The 13,553-nt window shown below is 41.3% G+C and overlaps 1 protein-coding gene across 1 annotated transcript in view; it reads right to left on the bottom strand.

Moving 5' to 3' along the window:
* Window positions 1–1,595, bottom strand: part of tmc3 (transmembrane channel like 3) — a gene marked incomplete at both ends in the record, with an annotated part of 32,655 nt that extends 31,060 nt beyond the window's left edge. Inside the window, one exon of the mRNA XM_079166331.1 lies at window positions 1,474–1,595. Within this exon, the coding sequence (XP_079022457.1) occupies window positions 1,474–1,595 (122 nt within the window). The remainder of the gene's footprint in view (window positions 1–1,473) is intronic.
* Between the last annotated feature and the right edge of the window lie 11,958 nt (window positions 1,596–13,553).

Here is a 13,553-nt window from a genome sequence, read left to right as displayed (position 1 = left end):
CGTGGACTGAAGAACGTGTGTGTGTGCTTCAAGGGATCATATTAGAAACATTTCAGAAAAAAAAACGTGACTTTTCAATGTGTTTCATATCATTTGGCCAATTAGTTAATTAGATAACTTTAATATTACTGTAGGTCTGCTTTCAGCCTAATTGATGCACATTCATCAAATACTGTTTCATTAATCATAACCACATCCCTGATTTCTATTCTGTCAAAAATCCTGATCCATGCTCCAATTGCTGGCAAGTTCCTAGATCTCTGGTGAATGGGATAACTACCATCAGTGCTGATCAATACTGTGTCCCCTTGTCCTTGTCTAGTGGCTAGTGAACAAAGATGGGGGGGGTCTCATAGGAAAGTAGTGGCTGTGTCATTTAGCCTCTGGACTGCAGATGCATCCGTCTCTAGCTGTCTGAAAACAGCGAGCGTCCCCTGACCGCGGTGGCCAGAGGAGAGCCCAGTGTACCACCAAACCCCAGCTTCACCTCGGTCCTGTGGCCGCCATTTTCGTAGCTTCCTCTTGAATGCGTGCTTGTGCGTGCTGAAATTTCCCGAATAATAATAATAACAAAATAACAAAGTAAATCAGAAGAAACAGGCTGAGGGCAGGGTTCCTGCAGATACAGACACCCCCACACACACTCAGTGGGTCAGAAGAATTTTTGTATCAGTCTGTATATTTTTATTTTATGGGAAATAACATTTCACCACCTCTCATCTTGTGTATCATCTTCTTCAAAAGGTATAATACATCCTGTGCAGCATCTCACAATAATTAAATTGTATATTAATTTGTGTTTATTCTGCATTGTCCCTCCTTTTGTAATACACGTTGTGTAGATTTTGGAAACAGTCTCTGGAGATGAAGACAGCTGTTTTAGTGTCCGCTGAGTATTGAGGTAATCTGATGAAAATATCTAAGCAAATAATAAAAGATTGCAATCTCCAAATAAACGAGATGTAACAATAACCTCCGTAGCGAGCCATCATTTAAATACAAATAGAGAAACAGGATTTTGGCTGGTTGTGAGTATCTCCACATCCAAACAAGGTTTACAATCACTGGAAGAACCTGAATAACACATGAGCTCCACCATCACCAAGTTATTATCAGAATTAAACCAAATGGTTGATGTTACATTAATTAATTCATAACTGATCAATACATCTATCATATGAATAATTCACAGAATCAAACTCTTTGATAATCTCGTGTGATTAATAAACTAAATACGCATAACGTTAGACAACCAACAGGTCAGAATGTGCCTGGATGGCAGTCGATGGTAACACAGCACACAGGAAACTCTTTGTATTTTCTCTGATGATTAGATTTAGAACAAGACTAATTGTATAAGCTACAGGAAGTCATTTAAGGCTCAAAGGGATGACAGTCATAACGCTGGGAGAAATCCTGATAGAAATAAGATCAATCAAATAAAAAAAGAAGAGTGAAGCAGAGCAAACTCACCCCTGCTGTTGGTCCTGGTAGGCTGAATAAATCCTTCTGGAGTTCTTTCTGATACTTTTGTGCCTCTTGGCTGCAGACAGAGACCTGCTGCTGCCCACCAGAGGCTCAGACACTGTACTCATGCTGTCTCTGCTCAGAGTGTGTGTACAGGTCAGTGTGGGAGCAGACACTGCATGCTGCTCAGCTGGCTGGACGGGGGTGACTGTAGTGGAGCTACCTGCTGCTCTGGAACCCCACTGGAGCATCACATACTACGGCAGTCCAGGCTGAAACACACTCACTCATCAGGCCAATCACAGCAATACTGACTGCTTAAAGGGACAGCACCAAAGAGCCCAGGCATCATTCTCTAACTACTACTTCAGTTTAACTCACAAGGTATGGGTGTGTATTACAAGGAGCTCTTACAATACGATTCAACAAAAAAAAACATATACATATATATTAGTCCAATGTAAAAATGAAAATCGATACTGGGAAAGTGTCACACGCTTTTATTCAACGAATTTAAGTCAGCATGAGGCCTTTTTTGGCAACAATAATAACTTAATGTACCTTATGTTCACTTGGCTCCTGCTCTGAGGAGCAGGGCTATCATAGAGCTGAGTGAAGGACTGACAGATGTCTCTTGTAATTGGTGGCTGCGTGACTCTACTCAGAGGAGTACTTCTGACCAACGTGTCTTTGTCCACGGGGACCAGTCACAACCTGTAACTTCAGATGAAAAACCTGGATGTTCAACTCAGTCAGGCCCTTGAGTGAACCTGCAGAGAATTTAGGCATAAAGCTTGTTGGAGCTCAAAGCCTGAGGAATTGACATTAACAACTGATGTGGGGTATTGCCTTTTACTGCCAGTGTTGTCTCCACATCGTTGTTAGGATCTTTAGCTCTGAAAAACATTTTTACAACGCCTTTATCCTGTAAAGCACATGTGTCAAACACAAGGCCCGCGGGCCGAATCCGGTCCACCACGTCATTGTATGTCATAGGAAGTGTCGGTAATGAAGGAATACAATTTACGTCGGCATTTTGACACCAAACACGGAGCCAAGTATGCTAAATTTAGCCTCCAAGAAAAACATAAAATTTGTCCAAGAATTAAAAAGGCAGACTGCAATCGCAGCAGAATTTATTTACAAAAGCTGCAGCCCAAAATGCTGTGAAAGCTAGCGTTAGTGTGGCTGAAGAAATCGCCCGAGCTTCCAAGTGTTTTTCAGAGGGTGCATTTTTTAAGCAGTGCATGCTAAAGGAATGTGAGCAGGTGAGCTCCGACCAGATACAGACTTTTAAAAATGTCAGTTTGTCAAGAAACACAACCGCAGACCGAGTTCAGGAACACAGCCAGCCGAAGAGACGAGCAGTTACTTGTCTTCTTCATTAGCTGTTGATGAAAGCACAGACAACACAGACACAGCGCATCTATCAGTGTTTATGAGAGGCTGAAGGCAGACCTGACTGTCAGTGAGGAGCTCTTGGATGTAGCTGCCATGCACGAGACGACGATGGGGCGGGACATTATAGTGATGCAGGGAGGTGAAAAAAAAGCTTTGAACAAAGTTAATGTAATAACTTGTTTGATGATATTTGTCTTTGTTTCTTAACCCTAAATTAAAAGGATTTATGTTATAATAACAGAGAAATGTGCTTACATGTATTTTGACATTTATATAAATGCATGTACAATCTTTTTATACTTGAATAAACGATAATCCAATGCAGAGACAGCTATTTAACAATATGTTAGGGAGTAGTTACATTTATACAGTCTTACATTTACAACCGTCCCTTTAATGCTGATGTGGCCCAGAGTGAAAATGAGTTTGACACCCCTGCTGTAAAGGGTAGCAGGAGTGGAGAGGAATTTGGATGTTATGGCTAGAATCTGTGGGGAATTCTGATGCTTCTTGGTGTGTGATACGACCGGGGGGGGGATGCAATGGCCGCATTTCGGAAGCATTTTCTGATTACTTAGATTGCCGGTCGCGGCGTAAAATACATGATATTGTGGCTTAGATCTTCTTAGTTAGTTAGTATAATAGTTTATAATGGTGTTTGCAGTGTGTAAAGTGGTTTACATGATTAAGTTGCTGAGACTTTTTCAACAAAAAAATGTCTCGCTCTGAACCCCAAATGGGGCTCGCTCTAAATGCGGGTTTCTTTTTTACATAGTAAAAGTACCTTTAATATGCTTGTCTATATATTAATATTTGTACAACTTGTTTTTATGAAGATGGATTTTTGTTTGGTTTAATATGTGATAGGAACCATTGTTACGTCCAATGTTGCTCTGGGGACATATTTAGCCGGTGCCAGTGTTGGCAACTTTCCGACTTTCTCGCTAAATCTGGTGACTTTTCCAAACCCTCGTGGTGACTTTTTTTGTCAAAAGCTACTAGCGACAAATCTAGCGACTTGTTCTGGTGTTGTTGGAGACGTTTCTGGTGTTTTGACTCTGACGTGAAAGCTCGTACGTTCTGCACTGTGTGAACGAGCAGCGGGTGCTGCCGTGAGCCGCTCCGCCGCCCCAAAGCACTCAGTCACAGGCCGGTACTCTCACAGAAGCCTCGCGCAGCAGCTGCAGTCAGAGCAGAGAGGAGACGCACTCTCGGCGTATTCTCTGCAGATGGTGTATCAATAGGTGTTGAGCTTCATTTTTACACGAAACAAATAATAACCGTAGCTGTGTTTCAGCTGCAGGACAGCAGTGAAGACCCAGGTATAACATGCACGGCCCGCCACTGGATTTAGGTGTGTGTCACGATACAGACATTCAACTATTTGATCTAAACAATAGCGGCTCCTGAAGAGGTTAGCGTAGAGGCTGCATATTTTTTAATTGAAAGATAAGCAAAGAGCAACACTGAAGACCTTTCTACATGAAAAAGATGTGTTTCCTCCTCTACCGACTGGCTTTGGTAAGAGTTTGACAGATTTTTGACCTTTTTTGAAAGTGCCTTCCCTTTTCCAAACACTTTTCTATGACGACTTCTCAGATGGTTCTGTGTACAAACCTCAACATTAAAACCTGTTACCACTCCGACGGCCCGCAGTACATCTGTGTCATGTACACAACTGCTATGTAAAAGGTAGGTATTAATGTGATATCTCTTTAGAAAGTAAAGATTCTTGTAATTCGATTTGTGCAAACCATTTCGAGATACAATCACAACAGCAGGTACAATCAATGCCTCTGTCAGATCACCAACCCAACAAGTCAACAAGTCAACCAACAAGCAGCTAAAATATTGACGCAACTCACCAATTATGCTTCATAGTATTTCCCCCATCCATAAAAGTCCGACAAAGTCTTCCAGTCAAAGAAACCTTCCGGGAAAGACAATTACCACACAGTTTTGACGAATAACAGATGTGAGGAACATATCTATGAATCTCACTGTAATCTATGATCTTACTTTAAAACAATATTTATTTAAAAAGCAACTTTCCTTGTTGTGTCATATCCTCAAAGTCTCAACAATACTAAACCGTGCTGAGTTTCCAGTCATTTTCCTCGGCTTTATGATTCAGTTTGGTTTTGCATGATTGGGTCTCAGAGTTACAGTTCTAAACCACACATGTAAGCTAAGCCTCGAGCTACAGATGACCACATCTGTCTCTGTAGAGTTCTGGGGACCAACATCTTTGACCTTGCTGAGAAGTAGAGGTTATTCAACCAATCACACTCAACAGTCCTGTCAGCTGATTTTTTATTTTTTTGACTTTGGGTATTATTGTAAAAGAGCCACATTTTGATTTATATGAAACAGTGATATGTTTTTTTCACTCTGCAGATATTTGTGTATCCATCAGTGTGGTGATCATCAGCCATTACGGTTAAAAATGGATTATTAACCACGTTTGCGGTAAATCCTACAGTTGTATGTAAACACAACCTGCCCTCCATCCCCCTGAGAGAAGAACAATCATTTTAAAGTGCATTTTGCTTGTGAAAGTGATGAGAGATTTGAGATCAGTGAGTGCACTCTGAATGTCTAAAATAGTATGGCCGCATCATATTGACCAGTGGAAATGAGATTGTAGCTGCTGCCACTCTCTCTCCTGTTTGAGGAAATGTGACCAATACATGAAAACCGATCATATTTTATACATTTGACAATGAAAATGTACAGATTTGTACATGTATGTACCGGTAACGTATTTAACATACCATGCATACATGTGATGTGCTGCTTGTGCTGGAAATTAAGAAACAAAAGCACAAAACTCAAATATTGCTGCATACCATATGCAAAACATATCTATCTGAAGTCCGTTATACATTGTTATAGTACATCATTTGATAAAGATCTCCATAAAAACTCAACACAACTCAATACAAAATGTTGTCCATTTTTCCACTTAACACAGTCTTTGGCTCAGTTAACCAAAACAAACAAAGAGCAATACACACACTACACTAGATTTCTTTATGTACATGAAAATACAACCTAGCTTACTGCTGTAATGCTATTCTGGGCATGAGCTAACAGTTTAACTTTATCTTTTGTCCACAGTGCTTCAACCTAAACATTTTAACAGTCTTACACAGCCCTGCGTGTATATTATTTTGCAGAAGATATTAATCAGTGAGGCATTGGAACATTATAGTGCTGCCTCCTGTTTGTGATAACACTATGTCCTCTCTGTCCTTCTGTGCACACACTAGACCACACTGCATCATCCACAGTGAGGATTTAACATGGTAACATGTAATGTAGTTTTATGGCACACTCTAGTGGCTCACTGGTGGTTCAACTGTCAGTGAAGACACTTCCTGGACGGATCAGTTTATATTTCAGTGGATTAAACTGTGTTATTCAGCTTTAGTGAGATAAACTGAACCTCTGACCTCAAAGATACATGATGTAGAGAAATGTCTAAAAAAGAATACATTACATATAACGGCTCCAAGTGTTCACTGTACTGTTCTCACTGGTATACCACACATGCACTCACTCAGAATGTGTCCTTTTGCCATGTTGTTCCAAAATAAAGGTCAACTGGTTATGGTGAGCCTTTTTAAACATGTTACCTCATTTACAGCCATTTCTTTTTGCTTTAATATGGCATTCATGACACAATGAAAAACAATTCATTCAGCCAACAAAGACAAAAACGCTAAATAATAGTTTTTGCCCGGAACCCCAGCCGTCAACTGTGAATATAGATTGGAATAAAAATAGAAATTTGGTGAAGTTGCTTCCTGTTTTGTTTGTTCACATAATTAACAACACTTTAGATGCAGGGATGAAGCAAGGTCTCCTCACCCCCTCTGTGTTTCTGTCTGTCATGCTCTGATCAAAGAGCAGAGGAACGACAACACCAGCCAACTCTAATGTGGATTAAGGCCCTGAAAGAGTGTGTGCCAGCCGCCAAGACGCTGCTGTTCCAGCATGACAAGCTTAAAGTCAAAGCCCTGCAGCCAGATATATCTGTTCGAGCAGAAGGTTCGTCCTTTCAAAATGACGATCCTGCTGAATTCGGGTGATGAGTGAGGTACCGGCTCTGTGATTAATGCCACTTAATCTCATTAAACACCTCAAAGCTAACATTGAATATTATCAATTCTCTGCAGATTTGTGTGTTTTCTCTCTTCATACAATGTATGCAGTTTGAGCAGGAACTGATGACATCGTTCTTGACTGGCTATGTAACTCATCTCTCAGATTTATAATACTTGAGCTGTCACTTGCACACAGTATTGATGAACTATGCCAAACAGCAAATAAGTAGTATGGTGATAATGATGTTCTACACCACTGTTTGTCAACTGAAGGTTGGTCGTTAAAATGAGCACATACTGCGATCACATCCACTTTATTGATGGTGCACATCTCACTCGTGCACATCCAATCCTGCGTTGTTATGATTCCCACTGCTGTTCTTTGCAACTTTGCAAGACCCGCCCTGTACAGCATTCAAGCGCTAGGATTGGCCAGGTCGTCCATGCTTGCCAAGGTAATGGTAACCTGATGTGTTGGTGTCTAACCCTAACCCTTGTGGTTGAAAATCTTATCCCCACTTTGGTGAGTCTTTTAGTGCTAAACGATAAAGAGTATCGAAACACAGAACAGTCTCAGTGAGGAAGAGCAGCCCTACACCGGGAGAACTGCTTTCTTTATCCAGAAAGAGAGCAAGGCTGGGGGCCAATGGCCAGGTTATAGACATGTGATATGAGACTGCTGGGAACCAAACAACCAAAACAAACGGCCTTGGCGCTGGAACATTCTCATACATATTATTTGACATTTATTATTATTCTCTTTGTGGGCATGCACGCTAACACAAAGGGTGAAGGTCTACTGAGTTCAGTACTTAAAAATGTACTAAGTAGAAATATATACTAAGTAAGTAGAAATATATACTAAGTAGAAATTGACCATTACACCCCATGTCCTGACCAAGGGGCTCTCCTGACCTTAACTACTCAAGGTCAATGCCTAACCTTAACCAATTGTCTCCACCTCAACCAACTGTGCAGGATGGGTGTTGCCAAGAAGAGCAGTGATTCATAGTTACGCAGTGATCCCGTCTTATTCTTCTATGGTTCCACCTAAATCTACCTGGGTATTAGCTCCCCTACTGTCCCTCTCTGTCCCCAACACCTTCACCAGTCCATCTCTCCCATTAAGACCATTATAACAAATAGAGTTTCTCCTGATTGAGACCTGGCTAAAGACTGGGGACCGCTGTCATTTAATCGAATTCTGCCCTGCTGACTGCAGTTATTTGAACTCCGTGGTGCGGGGGCCACGGTGCTGTTATTTACTGCAACCATTTAACTGTTTAACTGTAAACTAGTGCTGGGCAACGATTAACCTTTTTAATCGCGATTAATCGCATGATTTCTTTGCGATTAATCGCATTGTTATGCGCAAAATTCAATAATGAATTCAAAAGCAGTGTATTTCGCACTTTTATTTTAAAAGTACTGTTATATGAACAAAAGTGCAACAACACACCATCGATCCTGCCATTCCGCCTCGTGGTCTTGCTATTGAGTCCTGTCCAGAACTCTCTTGACAAGAACATGCTTTTGGTGAAAAGCTCTTTTAAATGTATTTGACCCTCATCTTGTTGTGAGCTACAGAAACATTTCAAACTACATTATTTTATAAACTTGCGAGATTTTAACACAGGATTAAGGATCATTAAGGCTCCGGATGTACTTGTTCCGACACTGAATGAAAATTCTATGATTGAGGCAGTTTTCTGATTTGTTTTACATTGTCTCTTAAAGTCCCCAAGAACAGTGAGCAGGGAGTCTGGGTGTTCAGTGCTCAGCAGGTGTTGGAGCGCCTCACTCACACAGGCCTGTGGTGGGATGTAGACACCGGCCCGAATGAATGAGGAAAACTCCTGCGGTGAATAAAATGGTTTGCAGTCTATGAAGAGTGTTTCTAAGGGCTGCATGATTCCTTGAACACTGTGACATCCGTACACCAACCTTCGTTAATGTAGAAGCAGATTCTGCCTCCCCTCGTTTTTCCTGATAGCGCCGTTACGCGGCCCGCTCGGTGGAGTTGGAAGCCCGGCAGATGTAGCGCGTGCTGTCCGTGATGTGCTCACCAAGCCAGGTTTCAGTGAAGCACAGGGCTTGACTGGCAGATCATCTTGTTGGCCAGAGAGCGGACCTTTGCCAGATGGATTGACAAGAGCACAGTTCGCCATCTTTATGACTTCTCCAGTGTGTTACCGGGCTTTATGGCGCCACTTTACGCCCCTGGACTGATTTGGTGTTGTGGCTGGTGTTTTAGATGTTTTACCTTTCATGCTGTGCTTGCCTGTCAGTCGCCTTGAAAAATGCTAATTTTAGATTATCTCAAGGCCCGTCTGTGAAGTGAGTAATGTTGGTTTGATAGCTGTGTCTATTCCATTCAGGCCCTCAACAAGCAAACAATATCTTGGAGCCCAAACTAAAGTCCTATCAAAATGTAAACAAAAAGTAAATATCTTCACAATTCAAGGTCCACCTACCAGCTATTTCCAAGGTCTGGAATGCACTTTCATGCCTATCTTTCATTTGGTGTTGTCAAAGCATTCACAAACAATGAGAAGCGCCTGCAGTGGGTTTTGGGTGGAGAGCTGTTAAATAGGGGAAGTTTTTAAATGGGGCTTAAAGCCTGAGCCAAGGTCTGGATCCATGATGAACTGCAAATCAATCCACCATGATACGCAGTATGTGAGAACATTGTCCTTTTTTTCTGGCTTTTTTTTATTGAATGTGTTGAATATGGATAAGTGTGCATACATGCACAATATGTGACATGTGTTACTGACTGCAACACTAAACAGAGATGCATGTGTGTACGGGTCCTCAACGTCTGTGTGCATTCAATGTGGTACAATTGCAATAACGTCATTATTCTGAAGAGTTCTCACTGTCCATCAGGTACCTATGAACGTCAGCCCAAAGATGTTAGCTTTACAGAAGAAAAGGACAGCGTTGATGCAGAGCCCTGTTCATATCAAAGTTTGACTTCCCGAGTATAATATTACCCAGATCCAGAGATACTTACTAGTCATTTTGTTCAAGTCTCAAGTCTCTTCTTGTGGCTGTAATGAATGTTCTTTCACCATCTGTTTAGAACACCATGTGAAGAGTTCAAAGCATGTAGGCTACTGTATCATCATCACTCCTCTATCTATTAGCATGCAGTGTCAGCATTGATTAGTTGTAAGGTATCTCTTTAACACAGCCTAATGCAATGCAATATGAAAACACACACACAAAATAAATAACTGAATTCTGCTGCTGAAAATTAATATAGACAAACATTTTAATAATAAACAAATATTTCTTGGCCCACTGGCATCACGCATGGACCCGGAAGTTGTAATTCCACAGTTTGTCCACTATTTTAAATGAGCTTGAAAGCCCCTGTGGCCTTCCTACCACTATGATTACCCATGGTGCTCTTTGTTTTTCATCTTTACAATTCTTTTGGACATATCTGCTTGATTCATTTGACTCTAAACTTGTCAAAGTCCCTGCATTTAATAATAATAAATATCATGTCCAGCTTTGCTTTTCATCATAATACTCTGATCAAATAGCGAAATGATGACATAATGCTGCCTCCCAGTTGTTGTTGGTGGCGGTCTGAAGCACTATTCTGGTGTTCAGTGTTGGACCACTAGGGGCTGCTGTAACATCGGCTGCCACCCTGTTATGAAACCTTTGTTCCCCTTTGTCTGACTGCAGCACTGCTGCAATGGAGATAGACAGGGGTGGGGACCTTCTCCTCACTGCTCCGTGTTTCCTCCATGTGTGTGTGTGTGTGTGCATGGATATGTGAGAGAGCGCATGTGTGTGTGTGTTTTTTTTTTTTGTCTTACTGCAGCAGTCCTGTGCTCTCGACTTTTCTAGGGCGGGGTATCTCTTTCTGTCTGTTTTCTCCCTCATTTCTCTTCATTTATTGTCAGGATTGCTTATTCCAAAGAAAAATGTTTACAAATGTAAATCATGAATGAAATATGAATACACACACACACACACACACAGGTGAATGACATGCAATCAATGGCTTTAAAACATTAAGTATGCAGGTGTGCAAACTATTCAAAAAAACCTTTTGAGTCTACCTCTAAACCGTGTTATTATTCATGTCATGTTTGGCTCTTCTGATGGCTCTTCTGCTGACATCTGATGCTGATGCTCATCGTGAATGAAACGGACACACACACACACACACACACACACACACACACACACAAACACACACACACACACACACACACACACACACACACACACACACACACACACACACACAGGAGAAGTCATAGAAATAGAACTGGAGTAGAAGGAGCGTTGCTCAATATTTTAGCCATCGTCATTCTGTTTTTTTGCAACCAGAAGTGACACTAGAGGGTGGAGCTAAGTACAACCAGACCCTGAATAAGAAAGTACACAAGTAAACCCCGCCCTAAAGCATCCCCTGCTTTATGGTCTGTTTGACTCTAAATGGACCATCATTTACTAAATGAACATCATGCTGTATTGAAGAAGACTTGAAACTAGAGATTGAGACCATAAACTCATGTTTACAATGTTTACTGAGGTAATAAATCAAGAGAGAAGTAGAGTCATTTTCTCATAGACTTCTATACAACCAGAGGAGTCGCCCCCTAGTGGACATTAGAGAGAACGCAGCTTTGGGACAGTTTTGCAGTGGCTTCTCTTTTCAGACCTGGAGGTTGCCCCCTGGGGAGCACACAGCTCCAGAAATTGATGCCTGGCTTGTTAGCTAGGTAGCTTGTCCATCTCTCAAACAGTGTGGCGGAGGGATGTTGTGCGGCTCATTTTCTCTAACCAGTGTAGCACCAAAGCATGAACAAAGTTTTCACTCATCTGTTGATAGCAATGTGCTTTTCTATGCTGTGACAAGAGTGTGTGGATGAAGCATTACGTTGTTAAGTATTACTCATTTACTCTGTCTCTTTATGCTTAGTAACAATATTTTAAGATTTTCAAGTGTTACTGCACCTCAGTGAGTCGGTGACTTGACGTATGTCAGTTTAGTTTGTACAGAAGTTAGCCTGCTACAACGGTCGCAATGGCAACCGTACACTTAAAAAGGGGCGCTTTTCTGACCATCCAGCTTACGTTTATTTGAATGGGAATGTCCTTTCTACTCCTATTCTATTTCTATGGCAGCAGCTCTACAGTGCAAGAATGAAGCACACATCCCAGATCAGAGGAGCAATGCCAGACAGGTGTGGTTCAGACATGCAGAATATACATTTTTATAGGAAATATTGACAAAGATGTGTTTAAAACTATTCTTTAATCTTACATTCAAACCATGTTGACAGTGCACTCCGCTGTCCTCACTGTGGCCTCAGTTTAACCCTCCTACTCTGTCCGTCTGTGCGACGCATGCTGCTGCAATGTGCCGAGCAGCACTGACGGCATACACAAGCATTCATATTCTACTGTTCTACTGGAGGGAAGAAGGAGTTGTAAAGGTAAACACTGTGGCACTCCAGGGCCCGCTCTGTCAGGGTAGGTTAGAGTGCAGATCTATTAGCTGGGAGCTGATAAGGCAGCCCTGCTAATTGCAGCTCATTATCTTCTTACATTTGCTGCAGCAACGGCACTTAACTGGTGAGTGTACTGAACCCACTGACCCACTTAGAATGGGAGATATGGGTGACAGCACCCATGGGAGCGCTAGCCTGCTTGAGATGCTACCCAGAGAGCATTTTTCCGTTGAAAAGACGTTTCAAATTGCTTCAAAAGTAAACGTTTTTTCACTTACTATTTGAAGGTGATTGAAAATTCATGTTTCGACCATATTTCAACAGGATTCGCGATACTAACATTTCTCATCCTATAAATTGTGCTAATAATAGTAGATTGTCATTTTAGAAGCTTAATAAAAAGCCAGATGTCCATGTTTACAAGCGATATTGCAAATCCCGGTAAAATATGGTATAAACGTGAACGTTTAATCAACGTCTTCGAATAGTCGTTAAAAAAACGTTCACTTTTGAACCACTTTTAAACGTCTTTAAAGGGAACACTTGTGAGATTTGTTCAGATGTGTAAATATTGTGTATATGTTACTGGTTAATAGTAAATGAAGATGGCACACAGCTCAAATTTAATATTTTCAGGTTCGCCTGAAAAAAAATGCGCTGAAACTTTTTTTAATGATGCTAACGAAAGTTTAAACCTCCCAAATCATAGCACAACATGTCAACAGCGTCTATGCACATTTTGACTAAAGTGAAGAATAAAAAAAAGTTAGAGAGGTTTCAGTATCAGAGAGGTCAGGCGAGGTCATCATTTACTATATATTTCACTTGTTTTATCACTAATAGTGTTCAATCTATCCAAATACAGCAGTTTGGCATCATTTTGAGAGCCTGAGCCCTCTCTAAGCCTGTAAACTGTGGATGATTCTTGTCTGAATTCCAGTCTTCATGTGTGTATATGAAGCTATCTCAGCCTATGGTTGGTCAATTTCAGTCAATGAGCCCTCCTTCGACGCTCCAGAGTCTCAAGAATTCAGTGGGAGTAACCTGGTGTTGTTTGGCATCATTTTGAGGGCCAGAATCCTCTCTAAGGCTG

The sequence above is a fragment of the Pholis gunnellus genome (genome assembly GCF_910591455.1).
Source record: "Pholis gunnellus genome assembly, chromosome: 1".
Taxonomy (NCBI): domain Eukaryota; kingdom Metazoa; phylum Chordata; class Actinopteri; order Perciformes; family Pholidae; genus Pholis; species Pholis gunnellus.
Note: the sequence above shows the minus strand (reverse complement) of the source record. Positions and strands in the feature narration are given on the sequence as shown.